Genomic DNA, 23,356 nt, shown 5'->3' with positions numbered 1-23,356 from the left:
AGGCGACTGATGACCTCAGAAGTTAAGTCGCATAGTGCTCAGAGCCATTTTGAAACTTTCCTCTTCAAAAATTACATTTACACAATGAGCATTTGTGTAAATGTCTGCAGTGCAATGGCCTCTTCGTCCTAGGAAAGGGGAAGAAGTCACTGGCTGCCATGTTAGAAGAATATGAGCTCGAGGCAAAATTTTATAACCCAAAGAAGCAGCATGTGTGACTGTGTCATGGGACATTGTCGTCGAAAAATACGCAGCCTCATACAACTTCCCATGACGCTTCGTATTGACAGCCACTCTAACCCCATCAAGAGATTTTGGTAATAATGCTCCTATGACAATTTGGTCTTTAACAGCATAATACACACTATGTGATCAAAAGTATACGGACACCCCAGAAACATACGTTTCTCATGTTAGGTGCATTGTGCTGCCAACTACTGCCAGGAACTCCATATCGGCAGTCGCGAAACCCAGCGGGTGGCGACCTTTTATCGCACTCAGAATGTCGTGCAAGGTGTTGGAAACTGATTGATGATTGATTTTAACTTCTTACACTACCACCCAGATAGTGATGCGCCCGTCTTCAGTGCGTCTACCCTGTTACGACTGACATTTCTTCACAGAGATATGACACGCCACTTCGTTCTGCGTCATTCAGAATGGAAGTGTCTGCGTGACCTAACAACTGTGTCATAGGGTGGTGCATTATTGCCTTACACTTCCACCAACTCGGCATCTATTGTTACTGCGTTGTTCCCCTTGAAATGTAGAAAATCACTTAACATACTATACGCCAATAGGCCGCGCCATTTTGTTTTGGACCCTCCACCAGCGTTCTATTGTACTGTGGCGTCGTTCATTTCAGTGTGTATCAGGACTGTATAAACGTGACTACAAATAAAAAGTAATTTATGCAATTTTTTTTCCGAAGTGACAATTAAAACTTAATGACAATCTCCATACATGGTACAGTGATAAGTATCTTCTTCTGTGTACCTTAGATTGGTTTGGAGAGTTTACAAGGCGTATGACAAAGGTAATGATACTACCAACACTGTCAGAGATCTGGCAACACTGTGTTGTTCTACTTGTGTAGACTGTTGTGTTCATCCCTTCCAGATGCTCAGCCCGATTTTCGGTTCCGTACACCCATCACGTGATTTTTCAGAGCACCATCAGCGAAGTTGTGTTTTTGTTGTATGTTACAAAAATGGAAGAGCGAAATTCAGAGCAACGTTATGCCATCCAGTTTTGTTTTAAACTCGTGGAATGCACGAGGGTGACCTTTGAAAAGTTGAAACACTCGTGTGTGGGGAACATTCCTTACCAAGTCACATCATTTCGCTGGCACAGATCATTTTTGGAAGGCCGAGAACACATTGTAAACAAACCTCGCTCAGTGACATCTTCAATTTCAAAAACCGACGAAAACGTCGAACGAGTGCGTGATCAGACTGTTCTTCCACGACAAATTGTCAACGAAGTGTTTTACAAATATGTCTGCGAAAGGCTCAGGAAAAGGGCGAATCGAGGGAGCCCGTACATTGCAGACATGCGGATGCTGCATCATGATAACGCCCCATGTCACACAACCACTTCCTTCTCGGAATTTTTGACCTCAAAAGGCATTCCAGTTCTTTCACGTGCCCCTTATTCACCTGATCTGAGTCCTTGCGAATTTTTTCTTTTCCCTGAATTGGAAAAAGTCTTAAAAAGACGTCATTTTGAGACTCTGCACAACATTTAAAAGAATGTGACCTACTACTCGAAGCCTTCAAGACTGGTGATAATGATTCCGCCAGTGTATAGCTGCCAAATGGAATTACTTTCAAGGGGGCAATATTTATGTTGGAAAAAAAATAAAAACTAGTAGATTAAAAAATCTGCATCATTACTTTTGTAGTGCACCTCGTAGACGTAGATGAAGGAAATCCATCTTGGCCTGCTTGTATAGCATAACATGCAGCGCACTAGCCTGCAAGACAAATCGAGTCTGCAGAGCATTAACGACCGTGGACTGGTACACTGGCCAGCCTGTGTGTGGTCCCCAATTTCTGCGTCCAGGAACATGTTACACAAACAGTTAAAATAAGATAACTCATAGAACAAAGCTTAGGTTACCTCAACAAAAGTGGCACCAGGTAGGTCATCTCACCACAGAGTTAAGTACTCATAATAAAATAAAATTCCCAAAATTCTGACATAATGAACCCAAACTAGGTGAGATAAACGTTAGGGAGAAGAAAAGGTAGGAGATCCCCTCCAGACACTGCTCACAATGAAAACCAAAATTCTTGTGTAATCTGTGATATGCTGTGTGTCTTACATTGCTTATCATCCCTTTTTCACAGTCAGTTACACCGTGCTGTGCTGCAATGGTCACTATACACCTGTGACGCCAACAGCCTTGCTGCATTGGAAACGCAAATTTCCATCTGATCAGTGAAGTTAAGCGTCAGGCCCGGTTAGTGCTTTGATGGATGCCGTATGGCATCTGCTCAGGGACACACAGGTCGCTGACCTGGTGTCCAACTGAAAGACTTGCACCGCGCAGTATTTTTACTACTACACACCTGTCTATAGCAGACTGCTCAGATACATAAATGTCCGGCCATACCCACAATATTTACATGATGTACACAGCACATCTTCAAATGGGACACCCCTTCCAGTGACTTTTGGGTACTCAGTTTATTATCGTTATCTGACATTCATGCACACCTCACCGTTAAGTACTTGTCTTGTTGCAGGCCAGCCGATCTACAGCCGGGGCGGCAGCCTGGTGCGGCGACCCCTGTCTGAGCTGTTCGAGCCGCTGACGACACTGCCACTGTCCCGCATCACGCGAGACCCCTGGTGGTGGGACTACCCACACCTGCGGCCCTACGAGTCGCCCTACAACTGGCTCTGGCCCAAGACGCCCTTCTACCTGCGTGACAGCTACCTGTCCCCCGTCAAGAGGACCTACCTGTGGTACAAGCACCCCATCCGGCCCTTCGGTGAGCGCTTACGCCTGGCCAGCCCTGAGATAGTCGAGGTCACCGTTTCGAGCCATATCGAGCGGCGTGCGCATTCCGTCCTCTAAGCACAGATTCTCTCTAAAACACACACACACAACACACACACAAACACACACACACACACACACACACACACACACACACACACACATGAGCACACTTCACTGTTCTCAAACTGGATCCAAATCAAGCACTTGTAAATCACCTTCATAATATGCTGACCCTGAATCTATCTAATCAGTTCATTCAGTGTGCAACTGGTGGCCAGACAGGGATTTTTTCTCGGCCGAGACTAAAGCGGTATCAGTCAAACACCTCAAAGCATAATGTGTGAAGGACATCTGTTGTGTGCTGAATGGCATGTTAGCAAGTGTTGTTGTGGAACAGCAGGATAGCTTCTCTGACTGTATCACACCTTTTGTTCTGAGTGAATTGTTCCAGTTCCCAGGCTGTGATTATGTTCAGCAAACAGATTCCCTAATCATAAAGTGACAGTGCCAGTGATAAACCACTGCATCAGATTCATGTGCTTAAACCAAGTTAAGTGCTAAGACACTGGATTTGCACTCGGTAAGGCAGTGGTCCAGATCCTCATCTGGCCATCCAAACACTTGTATTGCAAATGCCAGGATAACACCCTTGGAAAGCACATAGCTGACTTCTTTCCCCATGATTCCTCAATCACCTGTGCTCCATCTCTAATAACGTCATTGCTGAAAGAGTGTTAAACCATAGCTGGTCTCCTTCCTTCTTTTTATGCTCAATCGATATATTATCCAACTGTTGTCCTTCATAGTAGATGGTACCAAGTACACTATTCTCCCTTAATTAACAATTTTGATACTAACCAAAAGCTATGCTGATTGGAAACTGCACTGTAGAATACATAACACAACCTGGATAGCTCTATATTTGCAATTATTACATGAGAGATGACATAGCTAAGTTTGGCTTTTAGCTTACGACACAATACTGATCCGGCACTAACACAAGATTGCAGAGCATAATCTGCTGTCAAGTAAAGCACTTCTCTTTTAAACCTAGCAAGTCAGCTCATGTGAGAAGTCCAGGAGACTATAAAATGTCTCCTAATGGCTCAGTGTTATACTTTTGACTCTCAAAGTGAATTAACTTTCCGTTGTGCAGGCCTTCTCCCACATTTTTATTTTCTCCTAGTCAACATGTCTTTATAAACAAAATAACGACAACAGTGAAGTGTCCTCATCAAAATATACACTAACATGAAGATATATTTATCCAGACACTCTAAAGCAAAAAAAAAAAACTGAAAACATACAGCACTTCCACATAATACATATAGCCCAATGACATTAGATGATATGTAGCTGTGATACTTGCTATGCCACATATTAGTAGTAACAAATATATTTGTGCTGAACTGAATTCTTCCTAAACTTTTTAAGCAAATTCAAGTCATCATGAACAAATCGGAAGAAATTTTGTACAAATCAAGACAGATGTCAGCTATGAAGACCTGAGCAAGTGATGGCATGTCAGCCTTCCAGTAGATCACACCACATCACAGGTTACTTTAATCTGATGCTCTGTTACTTCTCTCACCTCTCTCACATCCCTCTCCCATCCTCCCTACCCCCTCCTCATCACCATAGATGCATTGGTCCCAGACACCACCTCATTTTCTCATAGTACACATCCAGCAGAAGCACGTGGGGTCACCAGTGAAAACACGCCATCGCACACCAGCTGGTGAGGAGGTTGAACAGTCTGCTTCCATGTTCTCTGTTTATGTTTGCTTCTCCTGTTCGCCTCCCAGTCACGAGTTGACTGTGGTGCGGCATGTGACAGGAAACAGCAGTTGCGTGTATGCATGAAGTTTTGTTTGATGCAACCTGGCTGTTCAATCTATCCCACCTTCAAATTTTTCAATCATACATCAGCATTGACTTTTCTGAATTATGTAAAAAATACTACAAGTCATTTCTTTTCAGAAATGATCTAGTGTTCTAGGGAAGTGTTAGGTTTAGATGAAGAAAATACAATAGGGTAGGTGCCAAGGAAAGACTGTACTCATCAGATGCTATGCAATACTCATTAGAATCCCTTAAAAAAGCCATACAGAGATTTCAATAGATAATGCAAGTAACAGAGCATTCTTCCATGGAGAAGATTAAACGATAGGTGTGCATCATACCCTTAAGAACCAGCTTCTTAAACAAATGATAAGCAACTGTAATGAAAGGTCTGAATACAGACAAAATAATTAATGGTTACTAAATATCACTGGGGATATTTCTGTATGCGAAACAATTGGGGAAAACACCATGATACAAATTTTCAATTTCAATGAAAAAATAGCAAAATAAAGATTATTCCCCAAGAGTTAATGTTGAAACATTTAGCAGTTTTCTCAATGTGAATGATTTGTAAAGAAAAGTAAATATGTTTATTGTTATGCAGTGCATAAAGAGAAGCATACACAAATAGCAATGGCTAAACTGTTGTTAAAAAAATACTACTAAATAAACAATATCTCAGGTGAGACAAGAGACGGCTAAGGTAGAATCGCAAACTCCTTTCAATGCTATGTATAAATGTTTGTGAAATCCTTCTAGATGTTCTCAAGCCAATCAATAACATTTTACGTTATTTTTAGTATGTATATCACTGGCAATCTTTGGGGGCTTTGCATTGTCCCACAACACGACTGTGGCCTCAGATTAATTCAGTTACATGTTAAAATTTGCTATATACACTGAACATGCACTTCCTTCTTGTACATAGTACTTTACTATTAGCATGAAGAATGGCAAGCATTTTAAATGACATTGCCAAAACAAAAACCTGCAAATTCACAACTCTTGTAGAATATTTGAGTTCCATCTGTGACTGGAAAAAAGGAATGTTGCTTCACTACATCTATATCAGTTTTAGTTTTCATAGTTGAAAGCAAAAATTTCCTTACGTCATCACAAAGATAAACACTGCATGCAACATTAGGAACTGAGTGTAAACAAGTGTTCTCTTTGCACTGTTGGAATGAGGTTCTTGTGATACAAAACATCTACTGAAACACAAGTGCCTTTCTGTCTGTGCTACAATAGTCTTTCTAGAATTGAACATGGTTGTCTAGAGAAGCCAAAGCATATAGACTGTTTCAAATCTTAGGTAAAACATTATACTACTTGTATGTTTTGTTTTTGTAAATTTCTTGTATGTTTTGTTTTTGTTATGTGTTTTATTTTGTTTTGTGATTTTTATTTGTTTCATGTTCTACTTATTGTTTCTGTACCTATTTTAATTTTTGGTCTTGCCTTGGTTTATCAGTTTCATTTAAATGACCTATATTTAATGCGCACTTTTTGTTTACTCTGCAATAGCACACAGTGTCTGATTTTGTGTTTTGAGTTTGTTTGAGTTTCACTCTTTTAACACGTATACTGTGTGATAGACAAACAGGCATGAATTAGTTATAATGCATATGAATGCCATAATTTCAGCAGCTAATACAGATGGCAGAAACTTTAAGTGCATTTTTACTGCTCTTAATTATTCCCAATTTTTTATCAAGAAATTATATTAAAATATTTCTCTTTTTTACATTTTTAAATTTTTTATTTGGAATTTTCAAAAGATAACAGTAGGCTACATATTGAAAAACAGAGCAAACATTCACTTTTGAAATGCATTCATGTACACGTTTTCTTACCTTGCCTACCTATGTGTGATGTGCTGTTAATATTCTAACATTTCTGTTGTTTCAGCTCACATCCGCTAAAAAAGATAAGAAAAGGAAGATATCAACTGCATCAAATCTTTAAAAAACATACAGAAAACAATCCACAGTACTCTTTGTGTTCGGATTGGACTTTCTATATACTTTTTACGTCATATTTAATATCATTTTTGAAGCCACCATAATTTTGAGAGTAATAATAATCAAATTTATTGGGCAAAAATGTGGAGCTAAGACCAACACAAAATATAAAACATGTACGCATAAATTATGTGGCATATAGATCTTTCAATCCGATCACTGCTTCTGTGCATTTTTTTATATTTTAAAGAATTTTCAGTACAAACAAAAGCAAAATATTATGGCTTTAATATTTTTGAGAAAAATATTGCTAAGTTTGCATCTAATAATTCGTGCCAGTGTGCATGTTTTCTGTTACCTATCAAATGTAAATGTCACATTTTGAAGTCAATAAAAACCTGTCTGGATGAAAAGTGTTTGTTTGAATTAGAGTAGCCCTGACAATGCCTCACTCATGTTTGAATAAGCAAAATGAAAGCAAAAAAATCTTCCTTTGAGACGGAAGCTCCCAGTTATTAATTGCACTTGGTTTTTCCCAATAATGAAGCATTTTGTGAATATTTTTTATCAAATCTTTGTTGAGTGAAAAAACTTATCGAATTGTTCATGTGTATGTGTATTTGTATTGATAGATATTTTGTTAGCAAACAAAAGTTTGCTGGTACTGCAATTGCACTCTGCACAGTGATCATGTATGTATCTAATAGTGTAAAGGAAGATTTGAAGATATTTGAAACATGATAGTCCTATCCACAAACAGATGCAGAAGGTATGTAGCTGACACCTGACGTAGTAATTGGGCTATAAACAGGCCAACGCTTTTAAGATCACACTTCTTAAGACATAAGACATAAAACTTTTATGTGTATGTGACTGCACTGTGATGTTGTTACAGGGATGAGTGTTTTCACCTCTGTAGAAATGGGCCTCCACCAGGGTGGCATATTTACTACAAGGCCAGTGCCAAACTTATATGCTGTTTCATCCTATCCTCTAGAAATAGTGACACAGGCCAATTGAAGTGGAACTGCAAAAACTATGACTCCCTTTAAGAGATAACGGCTAGGATAAAAGAACACTACATAATTTTATAGCAAGACAAAAATGCCAAAACAGACCATGGATGGCACAACAGTGCATAGCCCCCACCCCATTCCCCATACTGTATGTGCAGGGCATCAGTGACCATGTTGTAGAAGATGTATGAATGCACAGGGCATCATGCTGGAGAAGATGCATAAATGCAGAGGCATATTTAAAATCTACAGACTTCTTAAGCTGAATCTGTAGTGTGGGTGCTTTTAGAGCAATTTTCAAATTAAAAGCCCATAATGCAGCATTTAAGGTTCTTATCAAATTGTATATAATTTTTATATAGGATGTTTGTCTATTATAGGTACACAGTGATAGCCTTACTTTGCTGTCACATTGTTGTTATTCACTTAAGATGATGGGTACAGCTGCCACAGTGGTTCTCTATATTGCAGTTTAATTTCAGATAAAGCCCTCATAGTGGCAGATTTTATATATTTTTGAAGTTGTTTCCAGTTAGTAGTAGTATGATTACTACAACTACTAAATACTTTTTATGATAATCTGTACTCCTATACAAAGACAAATCACTGTTCAACATTGTTACCAAAATGCTTCCTGGAAAGGTCCCTCAGATGCCCTACACCAATGATGTCAACTTATTTACCCATTTATTTTAAGCCATTTCAATTCCCAATCAATGTTTCATTGGCTATAACAATTAACAAGGCTCCAGGTCAGAGAGGGTAGCAGAAGAAATGATGATGATGATGATGATGATGATGATTGGTTTGTGGGGTGCTCAGCTGCATTGTCATCAGCACCCATACAAAGTCCCAGTTTTTACACAGTCCAATTTTTTCACAATTCAATCAAGCCACTGTGACCAATGATGATGACAAAATGATGATGACAACACAAACACCCAGTTCCTGGGCAGAGAAAATCCCCAACCTAACTGGGAATCGAATCCAGGACCCTGTGATCGAGGGGCAGCAATGCTAGTCACTAGAGCATGAGCTGCAGACGAAGAAGAAATGGGCAGAGGGGGTGGGGGTGGACACACAGAAGGGTAAGGAGGAGATGGATAGGGAGAGGAGGTGATGGATAGAAAGAGAGGGGGAGGGGGAGGAGGAAGAGGAGGAGGAGGATAAACAAAGAGAGCAGACAGAAGGAGATGGAAGAGAAAGGGGGGAGAAGGCCTTCAGGACGTATATCCAATTCTGACACGTATTTAGCAATTGCAAGGCATTGCCTGGTTTACTAGTACAGTTATGTTTAAAAAAGTGTGTTTGTATGTTTTACTTTTGAATTTTCCACTAAAACACAGTGGTCACTGGAAATTTCTATAATTAGTGACCCACTTCAGCTTCTCATGGGCAACGGCCTTGCCGCAGTGGATATACCAGTTCCCGTGAGATCACCGAAGTTCAGCGCTGTCGGGCATGGCCGGCACTTGGATGGGTGACCATCCAGTCACTATGCGCTGTTGCCATTTTTTGGGGTGCACTCAGCCTCGTGATGCCAATTGAGGAGCTACTCGACCGAATAGTAGCGGCTCCACTCAAAGAAAACCATCGCAGCGACCGGGAGAGCAGTGTGCTGACCCCACGCCCCTCCTATCCGCATCCTCAGCTGAGGATGACACTGCGGTCGGATGGTCCCGATGGGCCACTTTTGGCCTGAAGACGGAGTGCTTTTTCAGCTTCTCATGAGTAGTTCTAAGTATATAGAGCTGGACAACTTGTCTGGCATAGTAATGATTTTGTTTACAAGGCATTGCATAGAGTTACGATTAAAATTCAAATGATGTGTTAGGAAACTGGATTTAAGCAGCACATAGCAGGAAAGTTCTCAGGAGGCATGAATGTTATCTGTTTCATATTTAATTGGTGTCGGGAATGACGTCTCGTCACAGTTATGGCAGCTGTGACCTACCACACCACTCTGACTGCCTGGCTGCAGCACCAACTTGGTACAAAATAAAGCCACTTAGTAGGCAGTAGCTTGTGCCTGCCTGCTGGCACCAATAGCTTGTGCCAGCCTGCCACTACTGCTGATAGCCTTATGTCTATCTACTACAAATCTCCCAGATGATCAATTGGACATGTTCTTAGGAAGCAGTTTCTCACTGGTGAATAGGAAAATCTTCTGTAGCCATTATTGCTTCATATTTTTATTCTACTCACAATGGCCAGTTTCAACAGAATCTTGCTGTCATCATCAGATCTTCAGATAATTCTTATTAATATGCATTCATGCTACCAAACCAATGAGAGCAGTTTAGGCTCATAGGAAACAGTACTACACTGGCTTGTCAACCACATTAAGAAGGGCGTGTAAAATACCTATTGCACCAACTGCGTGCTCAGGAGTACATTCATGGCAAATGCACATCATAGGAAAACCTGAGTGGGCAAGTAGCCTATGGCAGAGTGAGCTGTCACACAAATGGTCAATGTACGCAGCATGCTGATTGTTGTCACTCAGACTATTTTCTGGTGATCTGGTTGTTTGACTTGTAGGAATGGACTTGCTTGTACATGTATTTCAAGTCCGTGAGGTAATACTTCATTCACGTGAGCACCTCTATGGTGTGCATCACAGTATTCTAGATTAGCATACAGTGTGTGTTCTACCTGTTCACACTACAGCTGGCAGTATTTGTCTGAAGTTACTACATACGTGAATGTCACATACTCCGTGCATCATGTGGTATATTTTGGATCCCGTGGTGTTATAATTCTCCAATGTAGATTTTGTAAGAGTGTCAATTATTGATTCTCCAGTGTATTTCTGCAAGAAAGTGAAGTATCGATATGTGCACATATGTGCCACCTACTGACCATTCATTTCATGGCTCACTGCTGTAGGCTGCTTGCTGGCTCAGTTTTTCCTGTGATGTGCTTGGGCCATGACTGCACTTTCTACATTTTCACCTTCAATCCTGGCCACAGAGTTGGTGCAATGGATATTTTATACGTTCTTTTTTATGTGATTAACAAGCCAACATGGTGTCATTTCCTATGAGCTGAAATTGTTCTCATTTTATTGATGGCATATATTTGTTTCAATAAGAATTTTCCAAGGACCTGATGATGACAGCAAGATTCTGTCGAAACTGGTCATTGTGAAATAAAATAAAAACACATAGCAGTTGTGGCTGAGGTAGATTTTCCTATCTTCCACATGAATCCGTGCATATGTTAGTAAAAACCATGTGTCAATCATTACAATAGTTCCAGAGATTAGCCTTCACATACTGGCACAAAAATATGGTGGGGAACATTAATTTATAATATGTATAGGTGATTTAAAGGATTTCTGCCATCCACCATTAGGTGGCAATGGAATTGTTTTTACAGTGGTGGTGGATTTAGTTTTTCATACTGTAACCAATTTGCATGAAATATTTATAAATTATATACACAAACCTTCTTTGTGAATCACTTCACTGCTCTGCAAAACTTAAGCAAGCTAGATGAAGTAACATAACATATTAATTACTGAGTGTAAATGAATGAAAGTGCAGGAGTTGGTTGCCAGAGATCTCCCAGTCATGCACAGAAAGTTGGACGTCACATGGCACAAGATCAGTGTGACTATAGCACCAGGAAGGGCTGGCCCCACAACACAAGAAAGTTGAAGGAATGGGCAAAGACAGTGAGCAGTTACAGGGTATTGTGGTAGTGTTCTCCATTACAGCATGGTCCAGAGACAACATTTGGATGACTTCATAGGGACAAAAATCACCACAATAACTGATGGAGGACAATGTGTGATGATTGCAGCTCAGGAGTTTGGTATGGCTAATAGAATTGTTTCACGTGCATGGCGAGCATTCTGAATAACAGGCACTGCTGCCTGAAAGAGGAGAGATGGTCAGCTATAATAAACAACAGCTGCAGGTGACCACTACATTGTGCAACAGGCAAGAAGGAACCCATGTCAAACAGAAAGTGCAATTGCAACCACATTTTACACGAGCGCAAGCTGCACAATCTTGTGCAGAGCAGTGGTGTGACAACTGCATGGGAGTGGTCTCTTTGCCCGACAACCACTATGTCGTGTCCCTCTGGCTGGACCGACAATGAGTGGGGACATGTGCTCTCCTCAGATGAGAGCAGATTCAGTCTGAGTACTGATTGTGGATGCACCCTCACATGGTGAGAGGTGGGAACATTGCCGAACATGATTGTTTTGGTGGTCCAGGTGTTACAGGGGTTGGGAGCCATAATGCTGCATGCGAGTATTGACCTCCAAATCTTTGGAAATGGTGCACTCACCAGTCTACACGATTGTGACACTGCAGTCCTTCCACCAGTGGGTCTTTCCAGTGGTGCATTCAACTCTGATTTCACTTTTGTCGACGTCAAGGTGTAAACACATCGATCGACGGAGGTGGAGGATCTCTCGGAATGAGAGAATATTTGGCAAAGGGATTGGCCTGTCCATTCCCCACGACCTAAATCCTACCGAGCATCTGTGGGATTTATTGGGTAGATGTAGAAAGTGAAAAAATTCTCATATCGAGTAACAGAGCCCTCTGGTATTTCATCATCTCCTTCAATTGCCAGTGACCACCTCTTAACTTTGCAGGCTACTTTTGCAGTGAGTCATGGCTTCTTTTCCCCAAGACCACTTCTAATTTTTGTGCTGCTGGAAGATCAGGTGTGGAGTCAATTCAGCTTTTTGTTGCTTAAATCAAGCACAAATTTATAGACAGAGCACAAAGCGTCCTGGGAGTCATGAACCCCATCAACAAATATTTTATTATAAGCATTTATACTTTTATGGACACTGGCTGGTCAAAAGTATCCAGATACCCCTACATAATGCAGAATTGACCACTACATGACATGTAAAGTGGACGTGCCATTATAAAAGGAGGAAGGGAGCAGTGTGTTGTAAGTAAGTGAGTATTAACACCAGAATGCGTTGGTTAGGAGAAATAAGTGACTTCGAACATGTACTAGTTCCTGTATGTGGTACAGGGTACGCTCTACCATGCACCATACGGTTGCTTGTGGTGTATGTAGAGGTAGATGTAGATGTCACCTGAGTAACAAATCAATAAGGGACATTTCAACCCTTCTAAGGCTGCTCATGTTGACTGTTGGTGATATGATATGTGATTCCTAAGTAGAAATGCAAAGGAACAACAGCAGACCTCTTTTACTGCCGGGCAGGGACTGTAGAGCATTCTGAAGGGTGGTTGTAAAAAAAAAATGTCATGATATTAGCATAAGAACTCACTCCTGAGTTCCAAAGTGCTACCAGCAGTCCATCCAGCACAATTACTGTGTGTAAGGAGTTAAAAATAATGGGGTACATTGGTCGAACAGCTCCTCATATGCAGAAATTGTGAAGTCAATGCCTAAGTGATGCTTGAAGTGGTGTAAAGAGCAAATGTGAATGACTGGAAATGAGTCATTTGGAATTATGACTCATGCTATACCCTTTGGCAGCCCAATGCAAGAGCCGAGGTTTGGCTATTGCCTGGAGAATATTAGCTGTCATCATGTGTAATGCCAACAGTGAAGTATGGAGGAGGTGGTGTTACAGTGTAGGGGCGCGGTCCCTATAATATGCTTATGATATTGCTAAATTTAGAAGGATGTGAACACATTTCACAGCATTGTGTCCTGCGTACAGTAGAGGAACAGTTCAGAGAAAATTGTTACTTTTATCAGTATGACAGTGCACTGGGCAATAGCACTCCTGAAATGGACAAGCCTACACAGAGGCCCAATCCATATCCAGTGAAACACTTCTGGCACAAAGTATAATGTCGGCTTCATTCCAGACCCCAGTGTCCGACATCACTACTTTCTCTGCTTTTTGACTCTTGAGGATTAACGGTTCTGTCATTCCTCCACAGACATTGAAAGTAACACAGCAGACTTCAAGTCATCTAAATGTGAATGGTAGACACACTGCATAATAATGTCACAATAGGTACCCAGATACTGTAGTTTTGATCGGACAATGCATATCAACTTCCAAAATTCACACCTAACTCCAAGAGAATGAAAAGCAGGCCTCAAAAATGACAAGAAATTCTATGAATTATAATCTACATTTAACAGAGGATACATTTCACTTGCTAGCATGAGAGCCTGCCACGGGGATTGGCTTGTGGCCTCACCAGCTGCAGAGAACATTCCACCTGGGCAGAGGTGCGTATTCACAGGCTGACTGCATGTCCTGCCGACAATAAATCTGACACAGTTCATGAGTCCACAGCTACAACTGCCAAACCACAGAAAGTTGCGTGTGGGAAGACAGAAGGGGAAAGACGTTCCACTCTGCAGACGTAGATGGAAATGACTATGCTTACATGGCCACAGTCTGCACACCGGTTTTCACAAACATGGTGTTTGTTGCTATTACTGTTCTTAAATAAACTGCATACCATATGTACTGCTCAAACATTCCCCTGTGACAGTGTGTAGTGGAGGGTACAGACATGGGGTACACAGTATTTTTAATATTTTGAAAGATGAATGGTGACTTGTAAGTAGCCATAAAGAAGTTCCAGTTCCGACCCTCTTAAAAACCTGCAAAATACTTGCAGAGGGGCTTGGTACTACTCAGAGTTTCAGAAGAATGCCTTTCAAATCTGCACTTCTCTGAATTGCAATTTCTTGGATGTTATTCTAAAGTAATGTAGTAATCTTTAACGTAAATCATCATCACAATCATTATTATATTAAAACAGTTTATGTAGGTATTTCATTTTATTATTAATAAAGTAAGAGCTACACATGACACTTTAAAAGCAAGTTTGGAGGGGGCAGGGGGGGGGGGGGGGGGGGGGGAGGGAAGAGAAAGTAACAATTCCTACCACTGACCCCCTCCCATCCCCCCCCCCCCCCCCCCCACTCAGAACTAAACCCTGAATCTGACTCCTGGCTAATGCAACAAAGAAATGAAACGGACACTCAAGTTGCTGTTAGTGAGGTCAAACTGAAAGGTTTTCACAAGGGTGAGAGCACCGTGGTATTTGTTTCTGACTATGTCTTTAGTGCTATTGAAAAAGATATTGATACGTTAAGTTGCACATAGGCACAATTAAAACACTTACATGTACGATTTTGGGCACAGCTTTCACTGGAAAAAGAAAGTGAAACAAAAAAAAATTATATATGATATTTAATGTCATATGGATACTCTGCACAGAGCATACTGCGAAACAGCATTAATGAAAAGTGTATTTGAAGGTTAACCATTTTAAGAAAATGTTGAAATTCAGAACATAAATTTACTAGTTGCTGTTGATTTTAGCCAATAATGCTATACACAAATAGTTAATAATTACATTATCTACCAGGGACACAGCATCAGTAAAATAGTAAGGTAAGTAAATATGAATTAAAAGGAGTGGGACATAATGATAACTATATTCTTGGGAGACATTCTGTTCTGTCCTGTTTTTTTGAGCACATATAGCTTGCTGCATAGAAAGGATCTTCAAATCTTCACTAAAATTAAATCTGAGAACATAACATCTCTTCTCATGTTTCAGTTCTAGTCAAACACCACATGACATACATCATGTTCGCAACTGAACAGAATTATCATACATGAATACTGTTGTTTTCAAAATGCGAAACTGTTTCATTTTTCATTTTACTCCACACCACTTACTATTCTCATAAAAATATTTAATACAAAATATATTCAAGTAAATGCGTTGTTTTTCTCTGTGCTCCTACAATAAAAACTTAAACTCCATCTACTGGCCCTGTCACACCATTCAGAACAGATCAGCTGCCTTGTTGTTCTCTGCCACAAGACTTCATTCAAATGCAGTACGGGAGGACATGGTGTCCTGTGCGGCAAGTGGTCTCGACACTTAATGACATGACTGAGTCAGCTAATGTGGAGAAGATTAATTGAATATTTTGAAGGAGTTATGGAACTCAGACGGGAAATATAGGAACAAATAGGCAAGAGTTGAATAATTACAATCTTTAATGCTCATCTGAGAAAAACTGAAGGAAAGTACATTATTCCTGATTGCCCAAAAATCCCCTGGAGGGAGGTGTGAATGTGAGCAGAGCCAGAGTGAATACTACAAGTCCAAGTCACAGGCCTGACCTGCACAGATGTCCCTCATGGACGGCGATCTGAACTAAAGTCACTTTTTCAGACGCCACCATCTTTGCCTTTCATACTGTGCAGTAGACCACGCTGCTCCTTCCACACTGGCGCTTCCAGCCTCCAGCCTGCAGGGTCTCGTGTGTGACTATATATGGTCACCGTGACTCACGGCTCTCCGTGTGAGCTCATGTGATACCTCATGAGTCTACGTAATGCTTCCAGCCAATGCCCAAACCGACACCCTTCCCGTGGCATCCCCTTTGTACTTTGAGTACTTTCTAGAAAACTTATTGATTCTGGCTGCTGTTCTGTTGCCTTTCAGGCATTGCATTTTTAAATATGTGACAGTAGGGTCAGCACACCACTCTCCCAGCCTTTATCAGTTCGCCAGCCCATGGAGCTGCAACTTCTACCTCAAGCAGCCCCTCAGTTGGCATCGTGAGGCTGAGTGCACTCAGTCCAGTCCTTCCATCAGGGAAAAATTCCTAGCAATACCAGGAATCGAACCCAGGTCCTCGGTGTTGCATCGAGATGTGCTTACCACTAGCTACAGATGTGGATGTGCTCCTACAATACAGTATTATTATTTTACAAAAGGAAAGCGCCAGCCAAAAACTACCAAGCAAAACAAAGCAAAGCTCTGCATTCTGGCCCTGATGGCCAGTCACGGCTGACTGACCATCACATCCATCTCTGCTAGTGCCATCAACGGATAGGGTATGGAGAAGTGTGGGCTCAGCAAATCACTCTCCCAGCCATTGTAAACTTTCTTGTCTTTACTAAAAGTAGCAGAAGTGTCACAATTTACTATAAAAATAATTGTATAACTATGCACAAAAATATGGATTTATACTGTAGTTAAAATACTATCTCGGAGAATGATTCCATCATACCTACAGTAGATCTACATCTAAAACCATTCTAACACAAACATCTAAACTGCCACTTACAATAATTTTACAAACCAACTATGTTATCTGATAGATCTTATCAACATCTTTGTATTTTGGCCTATTTTATACTGTTATACATCATTTAGCTATAATTTTCTTGTGTTATCCATTATCCTTTCATTTTTCTACTTCCATTCCTCTCTGTCTTCATAGTAGTTTCTACTGACTTCGAAACTTCCTGGTAGATTAAAACTGTGCTGGACTGAGACCCAAACTCGGGACTTTTTCCTTTTGTGAGCAAGTGCTGTATTGACAGAGCTATCCAAGCACAACCGTCCTTACAGCTTTACTTCCACCAGTACCTCATCTGCTGCCTTCCAAACTTCACAGACGTTCCCCTGTGAAACTTGCACGACTAGCACTTTTGGCAGAAATGATATTGTGGAGACATGACTTGGTCACATACTGGGAGATGTTTCTGGAAACATCTCCCAGGCTGCGGCTAAGCCATGTCTCTGCAGTACTCTTTCTTCCAGAAGTGATAGACCCGCAAGTTCCACGGGAGGACTTCTGTGAAGTTTGGAGCATACAGTCCACTGCAGAGTGATAATTTCATTCTACTATTGTAATAATATAATGAAAAGGAGAGTTGCTATTCCCCGTATAGCGGAGATGCTGGGTCATAGAAAGGCACAAAAAAAAGACTGTCATACAATTAGCTCGCTCACTCACACACACACACTTGCATCCTGGATTTTCCATTGTTTCATTCTACTATTGACTTTTCTCATAAGATCCTTTCACACATCAGAAAACATAGTCAAAAATGGCTGTTGTTTCTCTCTAAAAATAATTAATATGGACACACAAAGAAAAAGGGGCATGCAATGAAAGGAAGATAATTTTTTAAAGTCAGTTACTTACAGTTTCTACAGTTTTCATGTTTAGGATTTTTAACCATCAAGCAGGTGCATGGCATACTTTGTATACATGTAAACAATAGCTGTCTTTATGTTAGCAAGGTAAACCTGTATGAGCAAAATTGCAGTTTAATCTTAGTTTAATTCAACAACAATAAAATAAACGTATGTTAAATGAACTAAATTGACATTTAATTAAACAACAATAAAATAAACTTTCATTGTATACTCTTTTGCCACATGTAAGTGTTACCACACAATAATGACCCACTTGAGGCATTAAACAGTGCAGCTGCATCATATCCCAGCCAATAACTTATTCAGTTATTAATTGGCTCATTCATAGCTGCCTCATTGTGGGAGTGTGCTGCTCAGTCAAAATCTGAATCTTTTCTTGCACAGATTGCAAAATTTTTTTGCCCTTGGTCATTGTTTATTTTATATTACTGCCATTCATTTGTGCATCAACCAAATTTTTATTTTCATATATAAAAACCAAAACTCACTTGATAATTTTCATTTCAACACAATAACAGTACTCATCACAGACACAGTTTCAAACTTCTCTCTCAAGATTTAAAACTTTACATTGAAACATTATTGTATATGGGATTAAAAGGTTACAATAAATTAAATAACACAAATTGCTAAATATGGAGTTTGACCAACTAAAAAGACTTATTTAATACACTAGTGGAAAAATGTTATTATTCAATTGAAGAATTCATGCTGGACAGTTCAGCAAATTGAAAGTAAAAGAAACAATAAAGATTATTTATTGTATAATAAATTGTTAGTATGTTTATAAATTGTACTACAAAGCTGCAAAACGACCATAAGTGTTATATATGTTCTCATTAAATTGTTCATATCTAAAAATTCAGAACTGCCTGCTTAAATATGTTAATTATTATAACCTTTTTTTAAAGTAATTTGAAGTGTCTCCAGTACAAAAACTTTGATTTGTAACTGTACGTTATGAGATGAATAAACTACATTCTACACAAACATTCTACACATTCTGTTTAACAACACAATTTATCACTGTGTTAGTTGAAGCAAAAATTAAGGTGGTGGGTGTTGGATGTTTAAGGGGGACTAAACAGCGAAGGTCATCAGTCCCCCATTCCAAAATCAGGCGAGCCGAAAATCGACGAAGCAGATAAAAACCAAAGGGGGAGGAGACGTCCCCCCAGGCGCTAAAAGCACACAAATGCAGCAACAAACACTACAGACAAGAACAGGACACAGGAACACCAGACAGAAAGAAACAGAAGAAAGGAAGATGGCCGGAGACTGGTTGACTGACCACGAGATCAAAAATGGGAAAGAGTCAACCATCTCACGGCACACCAGAACAGCAACAGACACAAGGACAATAGACACAGAAAGGGAAAGGCGCAGGACCTCCCTAAATCGAACCATAAAACGGACTACCACGGATAAAATTTAAAACGGTATCAGCCATGGAGGCATCGTCGGATAAAACCAAAGCCAAAGTGCCCGGGAGATTAAAAGATTGCCGGAGTGGGCGCAGTCGAGGACACTCCAGCAAAATGTGGCCGACCGTCAGCCGGGACCCACACTGACACAAGGGGGGATCCTCCTGACGTAACAGATGGCCGTGCGTCAGGTAGGTATGGCCGATGCACAGCCGACACAGGACTACCGAGTCCCTGCGAGAAGCCCGCAGGGAGGAACGCCACACATCGGTCGTCCCCTTGACAGCCCGTAGTTTATTCGGGGCTGTCATGCCACGCCACTCAGCAGCCCACATCCCAAGTACCTTACGGCGCAACACCAGCTGCTGGTCGCGAGCCGTAAGGCCGATCTCCAAAGCTGGGGCGTCTATCGCCCCTTTGGCCAGCCTGTCAACACGTTCGTTCCCCGGGATGCCAACGTGACCTGGCGTCCAAACAAAAACCACCGAACGACCAGAGTGGGTAATGGTGGAAACAGACTCCCGAATAGAGGACACCAGAGGAGAAGAGGGATAGCAGCGGTCGATGGCCTGGAGGCTGCTCAGGGAGTCACTGCAGATGACGACGGACGCATCTGAGCAGGAACGCATATGCTCAAGAGCGCGCAATATGGCCACCAGCTCTGCAGTAAAAATACTGCTGCCAGCCGGCAAGGAGCGTTGCTCAACATGGTCAGAGTGAGCAAAGGCGTAGGCAGTGCGACCATCAACCAGGGAACCATCAGTGTAGACAGGCTCACAGCCCGGAAATGATTCGAGGAGCGCAAGAAAACGGCGACGGAGGGCCACAGGCGGAACCGAGTCCTTAGGGCCCTGTGCCAAATCCAGACGGACAGACGGCCGGGACAAACACCAGGGAGGCGTAGGTGTACGGACCCGGAAGGGAGGCAGAAGAGGGAATGACCCCAGTTCTGACAGCAGGGACTGGACACAGACAGCTACGGAAAGCCCAGACCTAGGTCGCCGTTCGGGCAGATAGAGGACCATGGCAGGGAAAAGCAGGCGACGATTGGGATGGCCTGGCGAGCAATGGACGTGGACAGCATAGTCGGCGAGCAGTCGATGGCGGCGAAACCGCAGCGGGGGAACCCCGGCCTCCACCAATAGACTATCCACGGGGCTCGTACGAAAAGCGCCAGTTGCAAGCCGGACCCCACAGTGGTGTATGGGGTCTAACAACTTCAACACTGAGGGTGACGCAGACCCATAGGCCAGGCTCCCATAATCAAGCCGGGACTGCACAAGGGCTCTGTACAATTGCAGTAGCGTGCAGCGATCTGCACCCCAAGACGTGTGGCTAAGGCAGCGGAGGGCGTTGAGGTGCCGCCAGCATTTTTGCTTCAACTGAGTAACATGAGGAACCCATGTGAGCCGGGCATCAAACACGAGTCCCAAGAAGCGGCAAGTGTCCACCACTTCAAGCAGGTGGCCGTCGAGGTAAAGGTCAGGATGAGGGTGGACCGTCCGACGCCTGCAGAAGTGCATAACCCGAGTCTTGGCAGCAGAGAACTGAAAACCATGAGCCAGAGCCCATGATGCTGCCTTGCGAACGGCGACTTGCAGCCTGCGTTCGGCGACTCCCGTGGTCGTGGAGCTAAATGAGATGCAGAAGTCGTCGGCATACAAAGAAGGAGACACCGACGACCCCACTGCTGCAGCCAGACCATTAATGGCCACTAGAAATAACGAGACGCTCAACACCGAGCCCTGCGGGACCCCATTTTCCTGCATATAAGAGGAACTAGAGGTGGCACCGACTTGCACCCGGAAAGAGCGGCGCAATAAAAAGCTTTGAAGAAAAGCCGGGAGCCGACCACGAAGACCCCACCCATGCAACGTGGCGAGGATGTGATGCCTCCATGTGGTGTCATACGCCTTCCGCAGATCGAAAAATACAGCAACAAGGTGCTGACGTCGGGCAAAAGCCGTACGGACAGCAGATTCCAGCCGCACCAAATTGTCCACTGCAGACCGGCCCCGACGGAAGCCACCCTGGGATGGAGCGAGGAGACCGCGCGACTCAAGGACCCAACACAAACGCCGCCCCACCATACGTTCGAGCAATTTGCACAAAACGTTGGTGAGGGTAATGGGACGATAGCTGTCCACCGCCAGTGGGTCCGCACCGGGCTTCACGATGGGGACAATAAGACCCTCTCGCCATTGCGACGGGAACACGCCCTCGCTCCAAATGCGGTTAAAGATGGTGAGGATGTGTCTCTGGCAGTCCCTAGAGAGATGCTTCAGCATCTGCGCATGGATGCAGTCCGGTCCTGGTGCAGTATCAGGGCAATCGGCGAGGGCAGCGAGGAGTTCCCTCTCGCCGAAAGGAGCATTGTATGTTTCATAATGACGCGTGTGGAATGAGAACGGCGTCCGCTCGGCTCGCTCCTTTAGAGAGCGAAAGGCGGGGGGATAGGATGCAGTCGCAGAGCTCTGAGCAAAGTGCGCGGCGAGCCGTTCAGCAATGGCGGCAGCGTCCGTGCAGACAGCGCCGTCCAAGGAGAGCCCAGGGACACCCACAGGGGTCTGGGAGCCATAAATCCGCCGGATCCGGGACCACACGTACGAGGACGAGACACGGGAGCCCAGGGAGGAGACGTACCTCTCCCAGCACTCCTGCTTACGCCGTGCAATAAGTCGACGGGCGAAGGCACGGAGCCTCTTAAAGGCGATGAGGGTCTCCAGAGACGGGTGCCGCCTATGACGCTGGAGAGCCCGCCTACGGTCGCGAATAGCCTCAGCAATCTCCGGCGACCACCAGGGCACAGCCTTCCGGCGAGGGAGGCCAGAGGAACGGGGGATGGTAGCCTCGGCCGCTGAAATGATGGACGTGGTTAAAACACGGACCACCTCGTCAATGTCACCCTGTGGGGGAGACGCTATGGTTACAGCGGAAGTAAAAGCTGGCCAGTCAGCCCTGTGGAAAGCCCAGCGGGGCAAGCGCCCAGAAGAATGACACCGTGGCAGTGACAAATAGATGGGAAAATGGTCACTACCACACAGGTCAGGATGCACCCTCCAGTGGAGGGATGGGACAAGTCCAGGGCTGCAAATAGAGAGATCGATGGCCGAGAACGAGCCATGGGCCACACTGAAATGCGTGGGAGCACCGGTGTTTAAGAGGCTAAGGTCGAGCTGAGCCAACACATGCTCCACGGCCCGACCACGATCATCGGAGACAGTCCCACCCCATAGAGGGTTGTGGGCATTGAAATCGCCCAGCAGCAAAAAAGGTGGCGGCAGTTGTGCTATCAGAGCAGCCAGGACATGCTGCGCGACAGTACCATCAGGTGGAAGGTAAATACTGCAGACGGTAATGGCCTGGGGCGTCCACACCCGAACAGCAACAGCCTCTAAAGCTGTTTGTAGAGGCACAAACTCGCTGTGAAGAGAGTTCAGGACATATATGCAGACGCCACCAGACACCCTTGCATAAGCTGCCCGGTTCTTAAAATAACCCCGATAGCCACGGAGGGCGGGGGTTCGCATTGCTGGAAACCAAGTTTCCTGCAGAGCAATGCAAAGGAAAGGATGACGGCTGAGAAGTTGGCGGAGCTCAGCTAAATGGTGGAAGAAACCGCTGCAGTTCCACTGGAGGATGGTACTGGCCATTGCTGGGAAAGGCGTGACGGGACGGGGAAGGCAGATTACGCCACTGGGTCACCTGCTGCCTCCAAGTGAGCACCTGTGCCAGTGCTTTCCATGGCGTCGGAGGGACTGGCGAGATCGAGGTCCTCAGCAGACGCCAGGATCTCCACCTCGTCCTCAGACGCAGAGGTTGAAGGTTGCGGTGGGACAGGTGCCACCGCAATGTCAGGATGCTTGGGAGCCTTTTTCTTCAACGGCTTCGCACGCTGTGCCTTGGGAGGGTCTGGCTGGGAGGGCCCCACTGGGTCAGTCTCAGGGACGGACGACGACCGTGAAGCCCTATGACCAGCGACCGGTTGTTGCTTCAAAACTTTGCGGGTATCCGCTTTGACACTGGGCAAAGCCTGGGAAGGGAGGGCCCCAAGGGACCCCTTCCTGGCTAGAGTAGCCGAAGAAGCCCTACACTTCTCCGGCTGGGAAGGGGGGACGAATGTCCCCGATGGTTGGGGTGGTGTCGC

General features: G+C 43.6%; 1 protein-coding gene across 2 annotated transcripts in view; it reads left to right on the top strand.

The window, feature by feature from the left end:
• The window catches only part of LOC124550864, a 248,114-nt gene that overhangs the window by 147,741 nt on the left and 77,017 nt on the right, over positions 1-23,356 (top strand). Inside the window, exons 5-6 of one of the 2 annotated variants that reach the window (XM_047125607.1) lie at positions 2,751-2,999; positions 6,764-7,229. In XM_047125607.1, coding sequence (XP_046981563.1) covers positions 2,751-2,999; positions 6,764-6,777 — 263 coding nt within the window. In that variant the 3' untranslated portion in view covers positions 6,778-7,229. Of the gene's footprint in view, positions 1-2,750; positions 3,000-6,763; positions 7,230-23,356 lie in introns of those variants that run through there. The other variant, XM_047125606.1, reaches the window with a different exon arrangement.

The sequence above is a fragment of the Schistocerca americana genome, chromosome 9 (assembly GCF_021461395.2).
Source record: "Schistocerca americana isolate TAMUIC-IGC-003095 chromosome 9, iqSchAmer2.1, whole genome shotgun sequence".
NCBI lineage: Eukaryota > Metazoa > Arthropoda > Insecta > Orthoptera > Acrididae > Schistocerca > Schistocerca americana.
This window is presented reverse-complemented; position numbering and strand designations above follow the sequence as displayed.